The following is a 24,372-nucleotide window of genomic DNA, read 5'->3' as shown; positions in this document are numbered from 1 at the left end:
AACACTGTCCAGCAGTATTTTCTAGCTCCTGATGGGACACTCACTGCTGTCTGATGAGCCCCTCTGTATTTGCTCCCTGTGACACTGCTACACAGATCCATCTGTACCTCCAGCCCTCCTGACTTGTCTGACTCCCCCAAACCCAAAGCAAGGACCATGTTGCATTGTGTTGTCTGCTGTGATGCCACAAGATATTTTCACTGAGAGCAGACTGCCTGAACCACAGAACTGTTTGAGAGTTCAGAGATTCTGTGCTTCAGCAGAAAGACAAAATAGAAAGGCTGGGAGGCCAAGGTGCTTGCAGGTGGTCCAAGTCCCAGCCCAACAGGAGCAGGCCAGGGATTTACATATGGTTCCTATAGTTCAAGCAAGTGGTTGGTAGGCTGGTAGATTTTACACTTGGTGAAGAATTTCTGTCCAAAAAATAATAACTTTTGGCTTATTAAAGCTTAGGATTTTGTGTATCTATTCTCATTTAAGCAGTTCCAGTTCTTGTAGCTGGCAATGAGGGGAACCTTCTGCTCTTTCCAGTCTTCTTGAAGTTCTCTTATTCTCTTTTTTTTTTTTTTTTTTTTTTTTTTTTTTTTTTTTAGACAAATATTTAACTTTTCATCTGTCTTTATTTTTTAGACTCTTTTATTTGTCCTTTCACCCCTCCCCTCAAAAAACACCTCTACTGCAGACTACCTTTCACCAAGCATGGTTACGAAATCCTGTTATTAGTATTTTTCATTTTAACCCTTCCTTTCAGGACCTGTCTTTCCAGGACATCCCAGCTAAGGAGCTCCTGTGTGTGGTGGTTGTTTTGCAGATTAGCCTGGCAGTGGTCAATGGGCAGCTGATGGCAGTGGGGGGCTTTGATGGCACAACTTACCTGAAGACCACTGAGGTGTTTGATCCAGATGCCAACACATGGAGGTAACTCTGGAGTTTGTGAAGCAGCCTGGGAGCCACCTCTGGCTGTCACCCAGCTGAGCTGGCAGTGCCCTCTCTAGCAGTGAGGAACCTGGGTGTGGGAGCAGCAGCATGGTCATGGTCATGGTCATCTTGGGTTGGGGTTGGCTGGCATGAAAGTGTAAGAAAGAGAATCACAGTTTGAAAAATAGCCCAGTATGCCATTTACCCACAGCATCCCCATGGCTATGGCAGCTCAGAAACATTTTCTTGCAGATTTATGCTTCAGTTCTGGCCATTGGCTTCATTGTAAGTAAAATGCCAGTGAGTTTTCCATGGGTTTTCCCATCTGAGTATCCCAACAGATTCAACAGACACTTAATGATTCAAGTCTTCCTGCTTCTGTTGCAGGTAGGAACATGGTGTATAGATGGGTTATAGAGGCTCAGAGAAAAGGAATGACTTAGCAGGCTTGTTGGGTGGCAACAAAAAGGTTCTAACAGAACCCAGTTTGATTTTTAAGTGCTGCTTTGGAACATAACAAAAATGTTCCATGTTGAGAGGGAGAGAGACATATATCCCATATGTTTATTTTAGGCTGAGTCTCTTCTGCTTTCTAATAAAACTTGCCCTTAGCAGAAGGAGCTTCACAAGCCATGATGTAGAATCCAGCCTACTCATTTTTTGCTTTCAAGCTGAGGCTCTGATCCTTTTGGGAGGAGCTGAAACTGAACTCTATGAGCATATGATGGTTTTTGCCTCTAAAGCTGCAAGACAGCAATTGGAAGAATTCCATCTGATTTACATGCTGAGAGGAAGCATACAAAGTTGCTGATCAAAACTGAGTACTGATCAGGAAGGCCATTTTTCCTGTGTCTTCCCTACTCATAACTATACTTGCAAGCAGTTATTTCTTCCTAAATCTAATGAGTGTTAAATTTCAAGCTGCCATCTGTATTCTTGCTGCTTTTGTGATCTGGTCACAGTGGGGAATAGAAAGAAATTAATGATCTTATTGCTTCCAGCCTGGCAATAGTAGTAGATGAAGCCTTTCCCTGTGAGGTGAGCATTCCTAAGAAGCACTGGAGGAGCTTCCCCTGGTGTGTAGAGTTCCAGACAATGGCTGTGGAACTGCTGAGTAACCCATCTGAGTAGAGAGTAATACATCCTTTGTATTCCTCAGCTGGGTGGTTTCAGCTGCTTGCAGGGACAGTGACAGTAATGAAGTTACTGGAGTTAGGAGTTACTGCCTGTGCAGAGGTTTAGGAGGGTGTTCAGGGGATTAACCTGTGGGTTTTTCCCATTCAGTATCATCATCTGTGGCCTTCTGTTTGCTGAACTTCTTGCTCAGTGAATGATTTTTTTTTTTTAAGTTTGTGTAGCCTGACTGAGAGGTGCTTCTGACACAACTCAGGTTTAACAAATTGCATTGGTAGGAGTTGTTTGAAGAACTTTTTTCTCCTGTTCTTGCCAGCAGTCTGTGGTGGCACAGGGGGGAATATGCAGCTGAAGTGAGTGGGATGCTGGAGTCTAGAGGGATGAGATTTCCATGTGGAGTGCAGGCACTATTTCAGAAACATATTTTTGAGAAACAGATGGTGCTTGAGATCTGTTACGTCTTGGATGGATTAGCTGGATGCAGGGTAACAGAAATATAGAAGAAATCAGTTGAACTGTAAGCAGCAAACCTGTCCTTGCTCTTCTGCTCCCCAAAACGTAGCCCAGGGTCAGCCACAGCCTGCGAAGCTCTTTCCTCCCTTGTAAGAGAGGAAAAGATGACCAAAGAGAGGGGAAAAACCAAATGGTTACTGCAGTAGCAGCAACCCCTGGTGTCAAAACAAGAAGTAGTTCCTGGTTTGAGGCAGCAAGGCAGGAGCAATACAGCTGCTGCCTGGGAAGGATGGAAAATGAGAGCTGCCAACTTGTCCTGGGGTGAACCCCAGTGAACAGCAGGGTGCCTGGGGGTAACTGGGGGTGGCTGGGGGTGGCTGGGGGTGGCTGGGGGTGACTGTGGGTCCCTGGGGGTCCCTGTGGGTGACTGGGGGTGGCTGGGTGCCTGGGGGTGACTGGGGGTGCCTGTGGTGGGTGCAGAGGTGAAGGAGCTGAAGCAGAGTGAGCACTGAGGCCTGTTCTGTCCTTGCAGGTTGTATGGGGGGATGAACTACCAGCGGCTGGGAGGAGGAGTTGGGGTGATCAAAATGACACACTGTGAGTCTCATATATGGTAAGCTTCCCCTGGGGGGGCAGGAAGAGCCCTGGCTTCTCCTTCCCAGACAAACTGAAGAGACTTGGTGACACTGGAACTCTTGGCAGCCCCGGTCTGCAGGGGCAAGATCCCATGTAACCCTTTGCTGGTGACTCTTTTTCTCTGGAATGACAAAAATGACTCTGGTCAGAGTGTGCCCAATGGGAGACCACGTTGCCAGACTCCAGGGAGCCACTGGACAAAAGTTAGGAATGTTGCTTACGTCCGTATTTTTTTCTAAATAGTCTACATTTTTGAATCAACCAAACTGTAAAAGTTACTGTAGCTTAAACAATGCCAATGTGGAGACTACACACTATTCTGGGAGCCTGGCAAGGAGGAGGATTTCCTGCTTCCCAGCCTGCTGTGTGAACGGGGGATGTGGCAGCTGTGTGGTGGGCAAAAAAGGAAAGTGATACAGAAAACATTGCTTTTGCCTTATTTACAGAGAGCTTCTAAAAAAGTACTTGACCTGCAAGGTGCCACCTTTGCACAGAAGCTTTTCTGTGCACAGAGTATATTTATTTTTTCAGTTAATTTGTATCATGTGTTTTCTTTGTATCGCTCACCGTCAGAATTCCAGCTTTTTATGTACATATGTATGTGTGCATATATATATATATATATATATATATGTATTTTTATATGTATATATATATGTATATATATGTGCCTGTGTGAGTGGAGTCTTGAGAAGCTGGTGGGCAGGGCAGGGCTGTGTCCTGCCAGCTGCTGTGGTTCCAACCCTTGTGGTGTGTTTTAGGATCTCTTAAGAGTGCAGGAAAGCTCTGAGGATGGGTGCCATGAGTGTCCTTCCAGTCTTGCTGGAGACAAGAAGCAGAACTGGAGCTCTCAGCTCTCGACCTGAATCAGTGAAGTGCCCCAAAAGGGTGAGAGTGAAAAGGATTTCAAACGATGCCTTTTGACTGGATGGTGTAGGGTACAAAAGTTCAGCTTTTGTCTCTCCCCTCCCCCCTGGATGTGAACCTAGGAGCAAATAGCTGCTGCTGACTTACAGAACCCTTCTTCTCACCTTGCCTGCTAGATGGCAGCCCTTGCCTGAAGCTGGGGTGCAGGTTATCAGCTGTTAATTCTGACCAGCCTAGGTCCAGTGCTCACTTCTCAGGTTCTTGCTGGAATGGGAAACCCACAGTCAGCTCCTGCTGGCCACCAGCATCATCTTACAGCTCCCTCCTGCCTTCCATCTCTGTCTGCAGAATTCCTGCTGTAAAACACTGACTGTGGTGAGGTGGTTCCTCTCCCTGGTGGTGGGTGTTCTGCACTTCACCTGTGTTGGTTTAGAGCAGGTATGAGGCTCATGAAAGAGTTGGGAGGGGAGGGACTGTTTGCTGGCACTGTGAGAAACTGCCATGGTTCAGTGGCTGCTGGGGGAGAGGAGGAGGAACTCTAAACTCAAAGGTTCTGATATGTTTGTACTGTAATTCCTGTCGAGTATGAAAGAGTGACCTTTTGCACCTGATACAGTGTTGGACCTTACTAAATCTGATTCTGAAAGAGTCCTGTAAATTCCAGAGACGAAAAAGGCAGCATTGACATCTTAAGTTCTTTTAACTTCATCTGATTCATGTAGCTCAGATTTTAATGTGCTTGAATATAGTAAAAATTACAATCCAGTAATAAATGGGTCATTAAAACTTTTTTAAAAGCTCCTTTTCCCCTAAAGGTTGGTATTCTTGTGTTTACATACAAAGATCATTTGCACCTTTACAAGGAAGACAAGTATTCTGTAAACAAATGTTTACATGTATCATTGATGCTTTTTTCTAGCATGAGTAACTTGTATAAATAGTGCTATCTTAATAAATTTCTTCTATGCTGTTCTTTGTTTGTTCCTTTGGGTGCAGGCAGAGGCTTTTGTGTGGTTTGTGCTGCTGGGTTTCTGCAGACATCAGTCCCAGGGGCTGCTCTGTGCCCAGCTCCAGCTCTCCTCCCCCCACTGCATGTGAAAAAAAGAGAAGAAAGGAGCTTGGCAGTGCAGCAATGCTGTACAGCCAGGCAGCAGCAGCAAAGCTTCAGTCTGGAGAGCTGGGTATGGCTGTAGTTCCTGTGTTCCATGGGACATTAATTATTAGCACGTGCTAATAGTCTGTTCTTAAGGCAAGGAAGGGGTTAAAAGAGGCTAAATGATTTTTTTTTTTTTTTTTGAGAAGCATGCAAATTCATTGGGAAGTGCTGAGCATTAGAATTAAAACCAAGCTGTGGGTGTTAAGAGTCCTGGTGTCAAGTCAGAGCTGGGTGTCAGTTATGTCAGACCTCCTCCTGCTTTACCCAGTGTTCCTCTAAAGCAGGGGAGCAAACTTTGTCTCAGGAGTTTCATAAAAGGAAAATAAAACACCACAAGTGAGAGTTCAAATAGCTGCAGAACCATTACAGAGCCTTCAGGAGATTGTGTAGCTGCTTCTGTCAGGGTAAGAGTTACCACTTCACAACCTTTACGTGCAGAAATAATCTGTCAGCAACCAGTAAACAAAACCTGAAAAACAAGGGCATGGCTCTTCTGGGATGAAAGAAATCAGTGAGATGAGGAACTAGGCAGAGAGTGATGTCAGGTGAGGGGGTTACATGTGTGCAGGGCTGGGCCAGCTCCAGTTACTGGGGAGAGGAATGAAGAATGTTTGTGGTGACAGCTGACAATAAATAATCCTCAGTGACTAAATAAATGCTGAAAAGATGTGGCTGGACAAAGAATGGAAGACTTGCATCCCTGCTGAGGGGCAAGGTCACAGCACAAACTCCCCAGACCTTAGAGATGCTGCATGAGTGTGAAGCCTTTATCAGTGAATTGTAGAGGAAAGTGAACTCCCAGTTTTGCTGCTCACAGGATACTTTATTAAATATTTTAGTCAGCTAAGCTCTAGTTGGAAAGAAGCACCAGACTTGGGCAAAAGATAGCAACTTTTATTTAGTACTACAAGACAAAAAATATTACATTTAGCATGTACTTATCCTAACATTTTTTCTGCTCATTTAAGCTAGAGCCAGGCACTGTGCCCTGGCTCCCTGAAGTCCTACCTGCTGCAGTGGGGAGAGATCTATAAAATCTCATTGCTTGCAGCTCCAACCCCAGCAGCTCTCTGGCCTACAAGGCTACATCTAAGACAACAACCATCAGACAAATAGTTGTACACAGACCTCCATTTCCTATGGATTAACTCAGCTGAGAGGACCAACAGGCTGGAAACAGGAGCCAGCTGTCAGTCTCACACTGTTCACCTTAGCCCAGCTGGGACACAGATGAACGTGTTGTGACTGTTACCATCATTAGCAAGCTGGAAAGGAAGTCAAGAAACCTGGATTTTTCTGCCCTGGCTTGTAGAGTATGCACCCTTTCTCAGGTGTGCTTTAGCTTTGCATCTTGTCTGACCCAAGATCAGTCACAGTTTAGCTCAGGTCTGTGTAGCTGAGGCTGAGTGGGAACCAACCTGCTCTGAAACAACAGAAAAACACATCAAGAAGTTGGATCCAAGTGTTTGGAATGTTTATCTTCTAGCCCCTGGCTGACTGACAGACACAGAAATCAGCAGTGACTACGATAAAACAAAGGTGCTTAAGAAGCTATTGAAAGTTTGTAACTGTAGCCCTTCCTTAGGGCAAAGTGTCAGCTTGGCTTTGCTGTGCAGGACGTTGGATTACAGCTGGACATGGAGTTGAGTGCAGGAGTTTGACTCCAACTTCAGCCAGCCACCAGGAAAGAAAATGGGGCAGGAGTGTGTTCCCAGTCAGTCTCTGAACATGCATCTTCCAAGGGTAAGTGTCCTTAGCATGAAGATTTGCTGGAATGACTCTCACTGTATCTGAGAGATTGCTAGTCAGTAACATCAGCACTCCAGTTAGGTATTGGCTTTGAAAAAACTGCAAGAAAGAAAAAGACATGTCAGACAACAAACATGTCAAAAATTGCAGTATAAGCCTATTTTCCCATACTGAATATATATCTGATTTCTGAATATATGTCTGATTTGAACTCAGTATTACCATGATGGGAGAGCCAGAGCAGAGTTTACACAAGACACACTTATTGTGTTAAGAGAACCCTTCTTCAGAAAGCCTCTTCAGTGGAGTATCCCATGTGTTAACTTACCTGCAACATAACAACTTGTTTCAGCCACTTTTAAACTCCTACAGGTGAAAACAGGCCATGTTCACACCACCATGAAGTGGTTTGCAGTTGCCCTACCAAAGGCCAAAATGAGGAGATGCTTTCCAGCATGAGGGAGGACAATGTGCTACTCAAACCCTCACCTTTACGATGCCATCAGAGTGTGCTGAGGCAATCGCTGTAGAAACTTTGACCAGTTTTGTAGCTGACAAGTATATCTTGAAGTGCCTGTGGAAGTGAGAGCACAGGCAGTCCATAAAGACATCCACCTCCTCTTGAGTGATCTCTCCTGGAGTCTTTTGGACCGTGTCCCACAGCGCTTTGGCATCCTCTGCGTGAATAGCATAGGAAATATCCAGAGGCTGGGGCAGGCAGGGGACAGAGAAAAGGAGTTCCATGGCAGAGGTGGCTTTGTCCTCTTTGCAGCCAGCCCACATTGCTGCCATCCAGCTGAGGCTCAGGGGGCTGATGGTCAAACGCCTGAAGTAGCAGTCAAAAGTTTTCTGGAACCACCCCCCAACGATGGCCGTGTAACGCTCGGCCCCGTGCACCAGGAACAGAGGCAGACAAGTGAAGTCCTCGGGCAAGTTCTCGGAAAGGTCATCCCCAGCCACACAGCAGAACCACCCCAACCACACCACCTTGTCTTCTGAGTTCTTTTTAGAAGTTGGTGATCTTGTAGAAAGCTGAAATGGATGGAGAAAAGAAATACTTGAGCGCTACGGAGCAGGCTTGAGGGTTTTTTGTTTGTTTATGACTTCAAGTGTTTGGTAGAAGATTTTTCTCAAGACCTTGCACACAACATCCATTTCTGTAAAGCTCATGTTGAGTCCATCCATTAAACCCCCCCCCTAAGTATATGGAATTTGGTTGAAAAGAGTGGGAAAAGCACTTCACTAGGAACAGTCCCGAAATCCCAGTTTAAGTTGCTTAATAAGAGCCAACCCACTGGAACATCCTTATACCTCTTGCCATCTTGAACTTGGCCTCTTCCACGTGAGGCAAAGCATCTCAGAAATGTTCATTAGACTCGAGCAATGAGATCGGGATGTAGGATTACACCAGCTTCACCCAGGAAATGTACCTGTTCAAGTTTTTACAGCAAACTGACATGGTGAGCTAAAAAGAGGCTTTCACCTCATAGTCTTACTCTGGTCCTGTGAGAAAGTCGAACTCAAAATCACAATTAAACACATTCACTGCTTATGAGATACTCTGTTCCAGTTAAAAAACACTGCCATGAAATCCTGACAGGTACTACAGCTAGGATTTAGGGTGGGTTTCTTTTTTAAAAGACCCGGGTATTTGATGACAGCAGAAGCTCTCTGTGGAAGGCTGAGAGCCAAGGGGAGTTCTCCAGAGCTGCCAGGAGGATCCTTACCTGCAGGAGGAGGGCAGCCTGGTCTTGTTCGCTGCCCTTCAGGTCCGGGAGGCAGGAGACAGCCACCTTGACATCCAGCTCCACTCCTACCTCCACCGCCAGCCCCTTCTGCCTCTCGGCAGCAATGAAGGCACCGAGCTGGCGCCCGTAGTCCCGCAGCCGGGCCTCGCAGAACCGGTACAGAGGGGTCACGCTGTACAGGGACCACTGCTTTCGCAGTAAAAACGCGATCCTCTGGGGATCGCCGCTTGCCTGAAAATAAATAAACAAAAACAAATTGAAACCCAACAGCAAGAAGATCTCCCCCCTTGGGGCTCGCCCCCAAACCCCGTGTCCCCCCCATGGGGACGAGGAGCAGGCCCCGCCACCGCCAGCCCGACCTGGGAGCGCGGCAGCACCCGGCTGCTGGGGCTGAGCCCGAACCGGCTCTGGGCCCGTCCCAACGCGGGGCCCCGGGACAGCCGCCCCAGGATCTGCCGCCGCCGGGCCGCTCCCTCTGCCCCCTCCATGGCCGAACCCCGGCCCGGCCCCGCGCAGCTCCCCGCCGGACGCCGTTTGAACGCCCTTCCCGTCTGCCCCCGCGGAGCGTGAGGCGGAGCCGCGCTCCCTCATCCCTGATCCCTCCTCCCCGTTACCTCATCCCTCCTCCCCCTTCCCTTTTCCTCCCTCCCTACTCTCCTCCGCCATGGAAGTGCGGGGCGGAAGGCGGCTCCGTCAGCCCGGCTGAGGCTCCCGCTCCCTGCCGAGGCCGGGAGGAGCAGCCCGGCTGCTGCGGCCCTTCCTGCCGCTCCCTGACCGCCGGAGCTCAGCTCCGTGCCGCTGCCCTCCTCTCCTTCCCGCCGCTGCCCTCTCCGTCAGGGCTGCCCTGTGTCGGGAGGCTGCTCTCGGGGTTCTCTCCCCTCTCTCGTTATCCCTGGAGCCTCCCAGGTTTGTGCTGCTCAGCCCATGGCCCTTCCCCGCCTGCTGCGGGTGCTGCCCCGGGCGCTGCCGGCCCTGGCCCGGGCTCTGCACCGAGCGGTACCGGGGGTCCCAGGTGAGAACCGAGGGGTTTGGTTGTGGTTCCGACGCCTCTTTTGTGGTTTGCCTTGGGTTTTGGTTTGGTTTGGTTTCCTTTTTTTTTTTTTTTTTTTTTTTTTTTGAGGGTGGATGCAGGTCACGGTGGGCTGCAGAGGACGCACTCGTGATTAAACAGGTTTTTTTTCCGGGTCGTTTTCACGTGGGTCTGCTCCACGTTACGGTTTTAACTCTCGGCATCTCGCAGTGGATTGTGATGCAAAGCACATCAAAACCACTTTGTCTAACTTATCCCCAGCTCCCCCCCCAGCTCTAATTTTCCCTTTTTTTCCATTTCTGCAGCACACAGTCTGTACAAACCTTGCCCTCTGCTCCTCAGCAGAACGTGATGGAGGCAGCAAGGCAGGGCAGTGCCTGCAGACACCCACACCTCTGGGGCAAATATCCTCCAGACACTGCCTTGCAGGCTGGAACCAGCACCTTCTTTGAGACGTGTTCACTTTCATAACTTAAGTCATGATGCCAGCTACATTTGGGTCTGCGGAAAATCTTCTGTAGTCATGGCTTAGGCCTTTTTACCATTATTAGCAGTTAGGAAACTTCGGATGCTGCCCAGCTGGTGGGTGTCAGGATGGTGCAGGGTGGGCTTGCCAAGCCCCTGTTCTGCTGTGTCTTCAGGTGTGGGGTTGTTTGGGTGCCTCAGGACTCAGCTGCAGCTTTCCTTTCCCTTAAATTTGCAGGGCAGTGGTTTGCAGCAGGACTGTTCAGATTCCTGTATGAAAGCTGGACTGAGACACAGTAATTAAAAATCCCCTTAAAAATTGTTCAGAATAATTTCATAACTGTGTTTATGTCCTATGGTCACAGGAGTTGTACTGGAGGTACCTGAAGTAAGTAATTTCTTTGTGTATGTCTAAAGCATATTGGTGGTTGTGGGAGCTCTGGCTGTTTTGCCTGGCTTGTCTGCACGAATCACAGAAGAAATTATTATTTTTATTCAAGACTTCAACAGCTTTGTCACTCGGACCAACACTTGTGGAGAGCTGCGTTCTGCTCACGTGGGACAGGAGGTCACGCTCTATGGATGGGTTCAGTACCAAAGGTGAACTCAAAGGAAAAGTGAAAGCAGAAATACTTATTTACCACCTCCAGTGTATGTGCTAGGCACAGATTCAAACACTTTTTTTTTTTAATGCTTCAGGTTTTTTTTATATCCATAGTCACTTCTCAAGTAAAAAAGGTTCAGAACTGTGCCAGATCAGATACAGATGCTAGTTGACCCTCATTACAACACTGTAGAGCTGTTAAATATTATTACCCTTGTTGTATTGGAGAGAAAACAAGTAACAGCATACTTACAACAATTCTAACAGCTGTGAGCAAGTACATTTTTTCATGTATTGCCCCCTAAATTTTAAGCAAATGATGCCACTTGCTTTATTGTCTCATGATGCGTATTTAAACTCAAAAGAAATAATAAGAGAAGGTAGTAAGCAGAGTGTTGATTCCATAGTCTGCTCTGGGTGGTGTGGTGTAATCACTCCTAATGGAGCTGAACATTTTGTTAAATCCATGTGAAAAGCAGTCTGCACAGAACAGTGCTCTGAAATGTTCTGTTCTGAGGATATCCTTACAAAGTGGAGAGAGGCATTAGGGCTGGATGAAATCAGTGTGACTCAGAAGTCACCTTTTGCATTTTCAGCCTGGAGAGGCTGTTTTTAATCTGGCATAATTCTGCAGTGGTGTTTTTTAGGTGGTCTTGAGCATCTTTTTTTTTGAACAACTAAGGCTGGAGTTCCAGGAAACAGAGTTAGGATTATGGCAGTGAGGTTGTTGCCCTCTTGCTTTTGAAGTCAGCCAGTGTGTGGTGTTTGACAGCTTCTTGATTGTGTTTGGATTTATTCTTTTTGTTGTATCCATGTGAGCTTCAGTTTTGTTGCTTATCTGTATGTGTTTATCTGAAGGAGCAGGAAATGGCACGTGTTCATAATCCCTGCTCTGCAGGGATTTATATTCAAATAAATATTCTGGATTAATATTCAAATTTAAATCCTGCCACTCCTGGGTGTTTGCATGGTGCTTGTCTGTGGCTGGGCAAAATAGGAAACAAATTGTTCAGATAGGATTCAGGTGTGGGAAAAGTATTTGTACGTTCATTACTTGGAAATACTTTGAGATGAGATACAAGGCAAGATACAAGGTACAGAAAGTAGCCAGTTGCCACATGCTTTGTCTTAAAAAACCAGGAGACTGCTGAACTGTTGAAATAACATTTTCCTTTTGTGTTTTTCATGGATCAGACAAGGCCTGTTTCTAATTCTGAGGGATTTCCAGGGACTGACCCAGATCGTAATTCCACAGGATGAGGTAAGTGCTACCAAAATATTGAGTCTCTTTTGTTTTGGGTTTGGGTTTTATTTTTGCTTTTGTTTTGTGCTTTGGGTCTCTCAGTCATGGAGAGCAGAAAGGTACTTGGGAGCCTGGAGTGCTCAGAGTCACAAGTAGACCTAAGCATTATGAGAGCACTGATCTGAAACCTCAGAGGGAACATTAATGCTGTTTCCTGTGCATCGTGAGGAATACAAACTGATAAAATGAGGCCCTTGAGCATGGGGCACTTGTCTTGTGCTTTGAATTTCTGTGAGATGTTGGCATCTTCTTGAAGGCACATTCCCACGTGAAGAAGCTCTTGTCTAGTGCCCCAGTGGAGTCTGTTGTGAGAGTGACTGGAATTGTGTCCCCTCGTCCCCCAGGGCAGGAGAACCCGGTGAGAAAATGGGAGTCTCTCAGGGTTTTTATTCCTTCTGGAAAAGAGCACTGGAGAGCAGGAATTTGGGGGGGTTTGCCATGGGTTCTGGGTGTGGGGCAGCCTGTTATCAGGTACTGTGAGGAAAAGAACTATGACACATAACCTAGGAGCACCTCAGAGCACATCAGACACTCAGCAATGAAGTTGGATCCCTTGGAAAGGATAATGGTGAGCTTTTCCATGCTCTCAGAGTGGGGCTGAGATAATTTCTTTCTCATGAAAATAAATGTCATTATATGTTCTACAGCATGTGATGTCCTTTTTCTCACTGGTGATAGATTTTGCAGCTCTAGTTGTTTGGGAAACAGAGGTCTAACAGCTTTGCTTCATGTTGTGCATTCCTCAGCTCTCACTGTAATTAGCCACAGATTGCTCTGTTACAGTTGTATGGATCCCATCATTGGCAGGCCTGAAAAGAGAACCTGGGTTTTTCACCATGTTTTTTTTCTCAGATGACAGGTTTTGGGGTTGTTTTTTTTTTTTTTTTTTTTGCTATGACCATTTACAGATGGCCATAAATAATGCAGGCTTCAAGCCATGCTTTTATTTCTTTTAATCATGTATCATTTTGTGTGATGCTGCTAATGCACAGTAAAGTGCATTCTGCATGGTTTCATTGAAGCTAATGGAACAAGTGTTTTGTCCAAATGCATGTGCCCTAGAAATCTGTGCCTGGCTGGTCCTCTGTGCCCATCATGGCTTTCAAAGGCAAATGAACAGGAGTTATCTTTCTTGGAGAGATGATCAGTATAGTACTGGGAAAGACCATCCCATCTTTCATAAGGTGTTTTTCTGAACAGAAGGGAAATCTGTGTGAAATCTCTCCTTGAGAGAAGTTCTCTGAGTTACACTGTGTTAGAAGGCAGGGAGGATAATCACATGGGTTTCTTTTCTTTTCCCTTAACCATCTGTGAAATACCCTTGTCTAATTGTTTTCTCCACGTTTTGAATCTATTTTTCTCTTGCCTTTTTGATCCAGAAAATGCCAACAGGGGATATTGAAGTGAAGGCAGAGACTGCAGAGATCCTAAACTCTTCCAAGAAGCTACCTTTTGAACTCAAGGATTTTGTCAAGGTGTCTGTGTTTTTCTAATAAATTGGGAATGTGATGACAAAACATCTGAGAGCTCCATTTGGTTCTCTCAGCTCTTCTTGGAGGGGAGGGTGGTATTTAAAATAGAGGTACTGTGTAGTAGCTGTGAGGATGTATTTCTGATGAGAGGTAATCAGAAAGCAGGGCTTGAATGATTCCAGTGCACAGGGTTTTCAGATATCACTGTTAGTGTGGATGGTAAAGGGAAGAGTGAAAGAAATCAGGCTATGCTGGCTTTTTTGGGAGGGTGAAACACAAGCTGTCAACGTGCTGCTTTGTTTTAAGGCCAGGGTGCTCACTCTTCTCTGGACAGCCAGAGGATTTTCTCCCTCTGTAAGTACACAATGTCCTCAGAGGTTTAGGTTTTGGTGCAGGTGGTGTCTTTGTGCATGGTGCAGGAGAGGCATCACTGTTAACTGAAGATAGCTGTGCTGTTCAGAGTGTGACTGATGCATAGGTGTTGGAATTGGAAGAACTAGGTCCTGTTATTTCTCTGTTACAGGTCCTGGATAATTCCCATCAGCTGCTATACTTTTTACCTGTCTGTAATAAGGGTTTATCACCATGTAGTTGTTACTTTAGATCTGTATGTGACACTGCTTCTCTGCCTTTAGGTACTTCCCCAAAAGTTTTAGGTACTTCCCCAAAAAATCACGAGGAAGAATGTTTCAGTCTGTTGCAGTGGACTGTGAATAAGGAGGGCTGAAATCCTGAGCTTTATTGAGGCTTATTTTTGGTCTGCTGGTGTTTTTTCAGAGTAATGGCATGGAGGGAAACCCACCCAGTGGCTGATGCTCATCTCTATAGGTTATGGGCAGTGGGTGGGTCATGGCAATGGAGCAGGGTCCTTTTTTAGCATCTGCCTTTTGTCCTGTGACTTTAGGAAGCAGCTTCACTGGGCATGTAATTTGAATTTTGTCTGTTAAGCCCAGTTCTCTCCTCCTCAGAAGTCAGAGGCCCTGCGGATGCAGTATCGCTACTTGGACCTGCGCAGCTTCCCCCTGCAGCACAACCTGAGGCTGAGGTCCCAGGTGGTGATGAGGATGAGGGAATTCCTCTGTAACCTCCATGGTAAGAGCCTGCTGGGAGCACAGTGGGCAGCGAACACCATTTTAGCCCTCCCTTCCTCTGCTGGGAGAGGCTGTGAATCAGCTTGCCAGTCCAAGCTGGTCCCACTTGTTAAGGATGTGTCTGCTTGCTGTGGGGTCTTCAGAGGGATCCCAACAGAGGGATGTTGGGAGGTCTGAAGAAGAAAGTAGGCTGGAATCTCTCAGCCTGCTCCAAATAAGTTGTTTGGAGTGAGCTGTGTGCAGTGAGGAAAGGCCTTCTGCAGGCAGTTGTCTTCTTTTGGTGAGCCAACTTGTGGTGTGTCAAAGGGATGGATTTCTGGTAGGCCTTTTGCTTATCTTGAAGTCAGGAGGTGCCTTCTGGAACAGTAAAGCCTAGTTCAAAATGGATAGGTTTGTAGCCTATCTGGAGTCCTCCTTTATCAACAGATCTGGAAGGATGAACAGTCCAGAGCCTTCAAATCTCTCATTAAACAAGTTATTCTGAGAAGCATCAGACTCTGTAGATTTTGAGGCTCCAGGGCATGCTGGATGAGCTGTTTTGCAGACTAACCTTACACTTAGTGTCACACCAGTTCCTCCTGTGTGTCTGAAGCAAATGTTTGTTCTTCAGGGTTTGTGGATGTAGAAACTCCAACTCTCTTCAAAAGGACCCCAGGGGTATGTATTCTCTTAGTAATACCTTTAGCCTCCTGCAGTTCATGGTTGAATTTTTGTCACTAGCTACTCTGCCTTCATTGCTGTTCCCTCACTAAGCTCCTGTGCAGGTTTTTGTTATGATAAATGCATGCTTGTAAATGTAGAGGGTGTGGAAGGGGAGAGGTGGCATCTTGAGTTGGGTGTGATTTTCTTCGAGGCACTTTTCTCTGCCAGGGAATGGAGGCTGCCTCCCTGCTGAGCCATGAAAGCTTTGCTCTTGTTTTGGATGCCAGGGAGCAAAAGAATTCCTTGTGCCCTCGAGGGAAGCTGGCAAGTTCTACTCTCTGCCTCAGAGTCCACAGCAGTTCAAGCAGCTCCTCATGGTTGGAGGCCTGGACAGGTAAGTGGTTTTTGGACTCCTGTCCTCTGCATGTCCTGTCCAAGGTTTTAGGTACTTCCCCAAAATCTTACTGTCCAAGGGTACTGTGTTTGGGAGAGGAATAAATCCTTGGGGCTTTCCAGGTAAGCCCAGAGCCTTTTCCCCTCAGCCATGATGCCTCTCTGCAGTAGTAAATGGATCCTATTTGGGGGCTGAAACCTTCACTGTTGGTTGTTTTCAGTGGAAACCTGATCTGGTTGTGCCTGAAGGGCAGAAAATCAGGTGCATGATAGAAGCCTTTCCAAGGGTAACCTACAGAACTATCAGAGATGAGTCTGAGCAGCTCAGCAGGACTGAGATGTGGGAAGTATGTTCTCAGGGTGCATGAGTGCAAAGCTTTTAACTGGGCTTGTTCCTCCAGATCAGACTGAAGGAGAGGGAAACAGTTGTTCATGCAGAGAACTGCAGCCCAGGGTTTGCTTGTGAGTGAGTTTTGTATGGCCCTTGGTGTGCTGTCCAGGTTTGGAGCAGAAGGTGGGAAAGGGGTTGTGTGTGGCCCTGCTGGGACACAGCTCCCTGGGGACCTCCCTGCCTCCAGCTCTGGAGATGACAGAGCTGCTGAGACAGTTGTTTTTTCTCAAAATCCCAGGCTTTTGAGGGGATGGGTACAACCAGGGCCACGATCATCAGCTGCAAAGGGAACAGACCTTTTTATTAATTTTTTAATGATAAATTCTATAGGCACAACTTAATTTAGGGTGCTTTAAATTGCTGCCTAAGGGAAGTGCTGTTGCAGGTACTTCCAGGTTGCTCGCTGCTACCGAGATGAAGGCTCACGACCTGACAGGCAGCCTGAGTTCACCCAGGTAACCACCTCACCCCACCTTTTGCCCTCCCCTCACTCCAGACAGCTCGTGCTCTTTTCCCATCTGATGCCCTGCTTTCTGCCAGCTTTTGTGCTGCCCGGGGGGCACGGTGTTGTTTGCAGATGCAGCCCCCTCGGAGCTGTTATGGATGTGCCTGGAGTGGGTGCTGTCCCTGACTGACTCCTTGGACGTGGGAGTTGTGTTGCAGTAGTGCCTGATGGTGCAATCATGTCCTGTCCTGCTGGCTCAGGCATCCTGATCCTCAGCCTTGACATCCCAGGCAGAGTCAGCCTTGTTCATTCATCCAAGGTTTTTTGCTCTGTCCCTGTCATCATTACCTCATTCAGGTCTCTGAGGAGGTTGTTGTCTGAGTCATCTGCAGTGAGCTCAGAAGCACACACACCCTCAGTCTGATGCAATCATCCTGTGCTTTTCTGTAGTATAATTTTTTATGCTGTATTTTGTAATTAAAAGCTGCAAGTGACAGTGTCAAGGCAAAACCTGTTGCTGATGTGGAATCCCCCCCTCTTGCTTTCTTTTTTTAAGATAGATATAGAGATGTCATTTGTAGACCAAGCTGGGATCCAGAGACTGATAGAAGGCCTCCTGCAATATTCCTGGCCTGAGGAAAGAGGCTCCATTACAGCTCCTTTCCCTTCCATGACATATGAGGAGGCACTGGCTGACTATGGGACAGATAAACCAGACACTCGTTTTGGGATGAAGGTGAGGATTTGCTCATTGGAAACTTGCAGTTTCTTTGGTTAAATCATGTATAGGTGATTGCTTGGAGTTCTCAATGCTGTAACTTACCCAGCATATCTATCCCATTGTTACTGCTTTGTACAGATCATCCTTTCTTGGAGAAAAGAGGGTTTGATTATTTGTTTGTGGGAAAATGTATGTTTTTACAATATTTAGAATAAAATATAATGGAGTGTTAGGCAGCAACGTGTCTTGACTGTTGTAGGAACAGGAGTCCATGAGGGATCCCCAGATACCATAAGTGTTCTTCTGTACTGCCCTCGAAGCATACTCCTGGTCAGCATGTTTCATGAGCCAGGCTTCTCCAGCCTTTCAGTGGCCTGAAGTTACTTTCAGGATAACCAGCTGTGGCTGGCTGTACACACTGTCTGTGAAGTGAGGGTGTAAAAGTATGAAATAAGAGTACTGACAAATCTATTGAGAGGAGCTGTGCTGAGAAGCAAGAAAACATTATGTATTTCCCCAGGAATTGACTTGGGGATTTCTTTTCCAGTGCTGAGCTCCCCTGAGTGTAGTGGGATGTCACCATCTCCAGTTTTCCTGTCTTGCCTCCCAGTGGTTATTCCAGCTTGGTCCCATTCACTTGTCTGTGATCCATCTGATTTCTCTGGGCAAGGGAAAGATATCCTGGGGAATGGTGGCCAAGGTGCTAGGGCACGGGTGCAGGGTTTTTGCTTCCTGTTCCTACCACTTCTGCTTTTTCCTTCCACCTCTTCTTTTTCAGATTGTGGATCTCAGTGACTTGTTAGGGAGGTGGAACATTCAGTTTGTGCAGGATGCCCTCAGTTACCCACACGGTGCTGTCAGAGCCATTTGTATCCCTCAGGGAGTGGTGAGTGATTCCTCTGCACACTGCTTACTGTTTATGTGACATAAATAAAAAGTTAATTTGAATGCCTTTGTTGGTATGAAAATGTTCCTTGCTGTTGCTGAGGGAGTAGTGCCCTGCAGGAACATGGGATTGGCTGTGATTGATGTCAGGTTGGGCTCAGTGGTGTTAGAAGAGGGGAATGGAGATGAGTAGGGGACAGGAATAATAAATATATCCTCCTCAGTGAAGGGAGGAAGATAGCAGAGCTGTCAGGTCCCCCCAGGGAAGCCTCTTGGGGTTTCAACTTGCTTTTCTCAAGGATGAGCCTCTCAATAACAAACTGAGCCCTGTGAGAAGAGGGTGCAATATAACCAGTGATGGCCCAGCTCTGTTCTGGACCAGTGAGAGAAAGTCAGGTGGTTCCATACCCTTCTGACGTTTGGATTTGCTGCTTTTGTGGGCAGGACTCAGGTTTTCCTAATGAGAATGTCACAGCCCAACCCCCAGGCTGGCAGTAGGTGCAGGAGATGAGCTGATGCAGCCAGGTATTCTGGCAGGGAAGTGGATTTCATCCTGGCTGCAGGCATCTTGGCAGCTTGGGCAGTGTGGGAAAAATAAAATTCCCCGAACGCTTGAGTTTTCTTTGAGGAATAGGAGCTTCTGACCATGGTTTTATCTTGGAATTCCTTCGTTTTGGCACAAAGTGCAAGGTCCTGGCTTCCCACGAGGGGGCACTAAGGTGTGCATTCGAGTAAGGCAAAAATGGACTCTCGGGCCCCTCTAAATGTAAGAGTTTATGGGGAAAAAAAAAAAAAAAAAAAGAGATGCAGGTCCTCACATCTGCTGCATTTCTTTGCACGTGGGAGTCACCCCATTTGGTTTCTTTCTGTTCCTCCAAACTGAGCTGTGCCTTCCCCATCAGTGGGGGTGTCCCAGCCTCACTCCTGCATGCTGGAGGCAGTTCCTGGGCACAAGGTGTATCTGCTGTCCTGCTGCACCTGCCCTGGCAGCAGGGAGAAAAACTGCAGCCAAATGTACAACCTAGAGGAGCCCTTCCTGAAAGGAGCCCCTGGAGAAGCTGCAGCTTGGTGCTGGAGGCCCTGTCCTGTTCCACAGAGCTCATGAGAAACAAAATACTGGAAACAAAAGAAGCTGAGAAGTTTAGAAGCAGCTTTGTCAGCAGATTTGAATCCTGGCAATGCTTGCCATGTATTTTGTTGATGTTTAATATGCCTTCTTCTGCTCTTTTCCTAGAGATATCTTAAAAAGAAAGATTTGCAGTCACTAAAGGAGTCTGCAAAATCCCAGTTTAACCAGGTGAGACAGAAACACTGCTGTGGCACTGGGAATGGTGAATGGCAAGGGATTTGCAATGGTGAATGTAGAGGCATTTGCAAATAGAGAAGGGTAGAAGAGCAGTTTTTAATGCCTGAGTCTGTGGCTGAGCATGTGGTGCTTCAAGGCAGGAGGGGGCAGCACTGGACTGAGGTCACTCTTTGTCTTTCTTCAGGAAATCGTGGAAATTATCTGCAGACCTGATGGAAGCTTGAAGTCTCTTCTCACAAAGTTTCTTGGTGAGAAGCAGCAGTCAGAGCTTATCCAGGTGCTGAACATGCAGGTGGATGATGTGGTGCTGCTGGCAGCTGGTGAACACAAGCAAGTGGTAGGAAACACTTGTTGGGTGGTTATGCAAGTTGAATGCTGCTTTCAATGGCTTTGATGTTATCAGAGTCCAATTTGGTCTAATTCTTCTTATTAATACAAGAGGTAATCATCTGATTCTGTGTTTCTCTGGAGCTAAAGCAGAAACTGTTTATGTAATGCATGAAGTGGACCTGTTGCTTTTATTTCCCCCAAATTCTGGAAAAAACTCCTAACTGAAATGAAGGCTGGAATATAAAACAAGAACAGATCAGTGCCTTTTTTTTTTTTTCCTCAATTTTTAAACTATTGAACAGTGGTTGGAAAACAAGGTCAGGTAGGTAACTTTGTCTCCCATGAACAGATGAGTGGAGCACAGCTGCTGCTTAGAACCTTCTCTGTGTTGCTGCCAGCAGGCACTGCCTCCCCAGCACTGCTTTGTCACCAGGTTCCTGCTTGCTTGGTACCCAACATTTTGTCATCTCCTCTTTCTGTGCCTTCATTTCCACACTCTGCAGAATGCAGATCTTACCTCTACTTGCCCAGTTAATCCACATTTGGGTAGACCTTGAAGTTAGTCTGGGACAGTTCTGTGAAGATGGGAAATTAGGAAGAAAATGAGGTTTCCAGCTCCTCGCTCATCTTCCTTTGTCCAGTCCCAGAGAGCTGCTGCTGCCTCAGCAGGAAGGTGATGCTCTTTAAGAGACAAGGCAAAAGTGATTAAGGCAAATTGATGAATTACAACTGATGGTGTCTGTGATACTGCCTTTATCAAACACCTTCCCTGGCTGCCCCTGTCTCATTCTCTCCCTTCCTTTGCAGTGCTCTGCCTTGGGGAGCCTCAGGTTGGGGAGTGCTGACCTCCTTGAAGCAGCTGGCTTGGTGCTCCGTGATCCTGCAGCTTTTCACTTTCTGTGGGTGGTAGATTTCCCCCTTTTCCTCCCCAAGGAAGAGAATTCCACTGAGCTGGAATCTGCTCATCACCCCTTCACTGCACCTCATCCCTCGGATGCCCACCTCCTCTATTCTGATCCCACAAAGGTAACTGGCTTCGTGTGTCAGGCTGTGTGGCATGGAGAACCAGGCAAATAGCAGCTGGTTTTAGTGTAAAAAAGGCTTTTAAGTTTCCTAGGACTGCACATTGTACAGGTCTGTTTGGAAGAGATGGCTTCCATATTGCTCCACGTGGCAACTGTCCATGTGTGCCCTGCTGAAAGGGGCTGACAGAAAAGAGCTGCTTAAGGGCAGGAGTTGTGGTCTGACCTGTGTTGCTTCAGGTTTTGATGAGCTTTGTAAAAGGTTCTGTGCTATTCCCAGCCTGTGCCCCTGACAGGACAGGTACCTGGGCTGCAAGGTGCCACTGAGTGGTGTTGCAGGATGTCATGGCTTCAGTCCCTGGGTTTTTGCAGCCTGTGTGCACGGGGGTGCCAGATGCAGCTGTGCCTTGCCAGGGTGTTTGATTTCTTCCTGCAGGTCCGTAGCCAACACTATGACCTCGTGCTGAATGGCTGTGAAGTTGGAGGTGGCTCCATCAGGATTCACAGTGCAGAGCTGCAGCGTTTTGTGCTGGAGAAAGTGCTGAAGGTAACACCTAGGGGTGCCTCTAACCTCCTCTTGGAGGTTAAAATGCTTAATTTAGCCACTTCCAGTGCTGAAAGAAGCTTCTGTGGTTCTTCACACATAATTTTGCAGGAGGACTCTGAGGTACTTTCCCATCTGCTTCAGGCACTGGAGTTTGGAGCTCCACCTCATGGAGGAATTGCTTTAGGTAAGTGCTCTGTAGCTCTTCAGGATGCAGGTGTGTTGTGACTCTTGGTTTCCTTGGCTTTTTTATCATGTTACATCCCCAGAGCAAGCTTTGTGCTTGTTAGAAAAAGCCTTGTCTCCTCCTGACAGAGATGGCTGTTGTGTTGGTGGTGTTTGGTGATGTTACCACCATGGTAACATCATGGGGGTTTACACAGTGCTTCCATCTCTGTAGCTGCTTTCTCCAAGAAAACAGAGGCCTGGGACAGCATGATAATTTTGTGTTTCATGTCCTGGGTCATTGCCACAACCTTGTCCTCTCATCCTCAAAGTCTTTCAGTCTTTGTTCACCTCTTCCTTACCTTTTTTTTTTTTTTTTTCCTTCCTTCCCCACTAATCCAGAGAGCTAAACTGGCAGCTAAGTAGCTCCCTGGTCTGGCTCAGCATGGACTTGGTACCTGTGCCAGCACAGGAGAACGTGGGACACCAGAGTCAGGGGGAGGAGGAGGCAGCAGCAGTGCTGAGCTAGGCTGGCATAAGCTGTTGTGGAATGGCATCCTTGGAAGTCACTGCAGTGCTCTGTACAGCATTGTAGCAGTGTCAGGCTTTTTTCTTAGAACCTTGCAAGTTTGTGGTTTTGAAAAAGAAAAAAAGCAAAAAAAAAAAAAAAAAAAAAACCAAAAAAACCCAACAAAGCTCACCAAAACAACATCTTCCCCCAAAAAAACAAACCAAACCAAAGTTGGAATTTTAACCTGTGGACTTCCACTGTGATTTTCCTCCATCAGATTACCCAGAGGCTGTTGTTCTTTTTCTGAATTCCTCCTGGTTCTTGTAACCCTTCAGAACTGGTTGACCAGTGGGTTTGTTTGTGCAGAGCTGTGACTGTTCCTACAGCTCAGCTGCCCTGGCTTGTTACACTCTCTTTGCAAAGGCCCTGCTTCTGTCTTACAGCCCTTGGTGTGCTGCAGCATTTTTTATAATATTGAAATGCTTACTTTTGCTGTTTTTTCTGCTCTTCAGACAACACTGCTTTTCTGTTACTGATCAAAATTAACTTTTCCCCTTAACTTGTTTCAGTTTTATATTTCAACCTTACCAATGTCACCTACCCCCTCTTTCTGGTTTTGGTGGGTTTTTTTGGGTTTTTTTTTTTTGATTTAGAGGAAGTTTTACAGGGCCATAACTCAAGTGGTTCACCAGTTTGCTTTCTGCTTCCAGGACTTGACAGGCTGATCTCTCTCATTGTTGATGCTCCAAGTATCAGAGATGTCATTGCTTTCCCCAAATCCTTCAGGGGACGGGACCTGATGGGCAATGCTCCAGACTATGTCACTCCAGAAGAACTAGAGCCATATCACATCCAAGTTTCCTGGCCTCTTGAAGAAAAAGAGGCAAAGCAAAACTGACTTCAAGCCAGTGCTGGGAGCTGGTGTGTTTAAGCAGAGCTAGATACAGCTTATTAGCACTAGGATGCAGCTCAGGAAATATCAGCAGGGATGGGGGGTAGTGCAAACCCCACTGTCCCAGAGCAGTTTCAGGACTTGCTGGAGTCCCCAGCAGGGATTCACCTTTGGTTTGGTAATAGGAAGGAGGAGTAGAAAAATGAAAGAGCATAATTTCAGCATGGGATATTGAGGATGTTGGCTTTGGGGTATCATACTGAAGTGACAATGGGATCTAATTTTTTTTCCCTACCCTTTGTTAAATGGTTTCTCCTCTCCTCTGGGGGAGATGGTGTCAGCTTCCCTGGCGGAGGGTTGGTATTGCTCCTGGGCACTGTTAGCTGAGCACTGCTGCAATAAATAGAGCAGTGTGGGTCTGGGCTCACTTCACAGCAAAACTTCAGTGAAACCAGCAGCTTGCCTCGTGCTGGAGGATACGTGATCATCCAGAACTTGCCACGGGGGGGTTGTATGCAACTGTGTTCTCTCTGTAAAGAGGAGAAGTGTTTTTATTATTTGTTGTCCCTGTAACACTCGTCAAAGAGGTGATGCTCTGTCCTTGGGGCCTGTGGTCCTGGTGCTTTTCAGCACACTGAGTTTGTATGGATGGAAATAAAGCTAATCTGGTAATGTGATGACTGAGCTGGGCTTTGGGCTTTGGGCTCTGGGCTCTGGGCTCTGGGCTTTGGGCTCTGGGCTCTGGGCTTCCTCTACAAGGGCAAGCAGCCTGGATTTCTGTTACCTCTGGGTTCTTCAGGAGATGCCAGGGAATCTGTGAAAACACAAATGGATTCCCAGTCCTGTTTGGGTCTCCTGGTCCTGCTGGCACTGCAGGGAGTGATGCAGCAGCAGGCAGTCCTTGCTCTGTTCATCCCTGGCTCGCAGCAGGACGGCCCCAGGGCAGGACCTGCTGAGCACTGGATGGAGTTTTGGGCTTTAGCAGCACTTGGGTCTGCTCTGCAGTGCATCGCGGGCTCTCTGCACTCCAGGAGGTTCTCTGAGCTGGGAAGGAAGCAGGGAATTAGCAGAGAATTGCTGGGGGGAAAGGAGGAAGGTGAGGGAGCACCTGAACAAGGATGGCACCAAGGGAGAGGTGCTGTGTCCCACTGGGCTGGGCAGCAGGAGGCACCTGCCAGGGAGTGGCAGAGCTCAGAGGGAAGGAAGGAAGCTGTGTCAGAGCTGAGGCTGAGCTGAAGCCTTCTACAAGATAGGATCTGGAGATCTGGAGATCCTGTCTTGTGGTCCTGAGCTGCTCTGAGGGTTTGGAGCCAGCTGAGCCCCCACGCTGTGGGGTAAGGGTGGGCACCAGTGGGTAACTGGTGGGGCTGGGGATTGGGTAACTGGTGGGAAGGATTGTCACTCATAGGATTATCACTCTTCCATTGAGTGCCCTGGGCTAAAATCACCATCCAGAGGTAAGGAAGAGCAGAGCTGCTACTTTGCTGATAATAAGACGT

General features: G+C 47.2%; 2 protein-coding genes across 4 annotated transcripts; one reads left to right on the top strand and one right to left on the bottom strand.

Annotated features, from left to right (window-relative positions):
- Positions 1 to 7,064: 7,064 nt before the first annotated feature.
- On the bottom strand, positions 7,065 to 9,164 carry LOC139790931 (centromere protein L-like). The gene is made up of 3 exons (XM_071732702.1): positions 9,021 to 9,164; positions 8,641 to 8,892; positions 7,065 to 7,945 (listed from the first exon to the last, which is right to left on the bottom strand). Exons 1-3 carry the CDS (start codon positions 9,147 to 9,149, stop codon positions 7,391 to 7,393), a joined length of 936 nt encoding a protein of 311 aa, XP_071588803.1. The 5' UTR covers positions 9,150 to 9,164; the 3' UTR covers positions 7,065 to 7,390.
- Positions 9,165 to 9,258: 94 nt separating this feature from the next.
- On the top strand, positions 9,259 to 23,550 carry LOC139790930 (aspartate--tRNA ligase, mitochondrial-like). Of its 3 annotated transcripts, XM_071732699.1 has the most exons (17): positions 9,260 to 9,673; positions 10,657 to 10,756; positions 11,955 to 12,021; positions 12,320 to 12,421; positions 13,443 to 13,538; positions 14,504 to 14,627; positions 15,237 to 15,283; positions 15,556 to 15,662; positions 16,438 to 16,507; positions 17,054 to 17,233; positions 17,997 to 18,104; positions 19,338 to 19,400; positions 19,594 to 19,746; positions 20,547 to 20,765; positions 21,198 to 21,308; positions 21,417 to 21,492; positions 22,692 to 23,550. In XM_071732699.1, the coding sequence occupies exons 1-17, from the start codon at positions 9,586 to 9,588 to the stop codon at positions 22,877 to 22,879; spliced, it is 1,899 nt and encodes a 632-aa protein (XP_071588800.1). In that variant the 5' UTR covers positions 9,260 to 9,585; the 3' UTR covers positions 22,880 to 23,550. The 3 variants fall into 3 exon arrangements, with proteins under 3 accessions (XP_071588801.1, XP_071588802.1, XP_071588800.1); XM_071732700.1 differs by lacking the exon at positions 17,997 to 18,104 and having other exon boundaries at positions 9,259 to 9,673; XM_071732701.1 differs by lacking the exons at positions 17,997 to 18,104; positions 19,338 to 19,400; positions 19,594 to 19,746 and having other exon boundaries at positions 9,259 to 9,673.
- Positions 23,551 to 24,372: the final 822 nt, after the last annotated feature.

This window comes from Heliangelus exortis, unplaced genomic scaffold (assembly GCF_036169615.1).
Source record: "Heliangelus exortis unplaced genomic scaffold, bHelExo1.hap1 Scaffold_66, whole genome shotgun sequence".
Lineage (NCBI taxonomy): Eukaryota > Metazoa > Chordata > Aves > Apodiformes > Trochilidae > Heliangelus > Heliangelus exortis.
Note: the sequence above shows the minus strand (reverse complement) of the source record. Positions and strands in the feature narration are given on the sequence as shown.

Coding starts and splice junctions, on each gene's coding strand:
- LOC139790931 (XM_071732702.1), bottom strand. CDS start 9,149: ATGGAGGGGGCAGAGGGAGCGGCCCGGCGGCGGCAGATCCTGGGGCGG. Junction 8,893..9,020: donor GGGTGCTGCCGCGCTCCCAG/GTCGGGCTGGCG, acceptor ATTTATTTTCAG/GCAAGCGGCGATCCCCAGAG. Junction 7,946..8,640: donor AGGCTGCCCTCCTCCTGCAG/GTAAGGATCCTC, acceptor CATCCATTTCAG/CTTTCTACAAGATCACCAAC.
- LOC139790930 (XM_071732699.1), top strand. CDS start 9,586: ATGGCCCTTCCCCGCCTGCTGCGGGTGCTGCCCCGGGCGCTGCCGGCC. Junction 10,757..11,954: donor GGATGGGTTCAGTACCAAAG/GTGAACTCAAAG, acceptor TTCATGGATCAG/ACAAGGCCTGTTTCTAATTC. Junction 15,284..15,555: donor TCTTCAAAAGGACCCCAGGG/GTATGTATTCTC, acceptor TTTGGATGCCAG/GGAGCAAAAGAATTCCTTGT.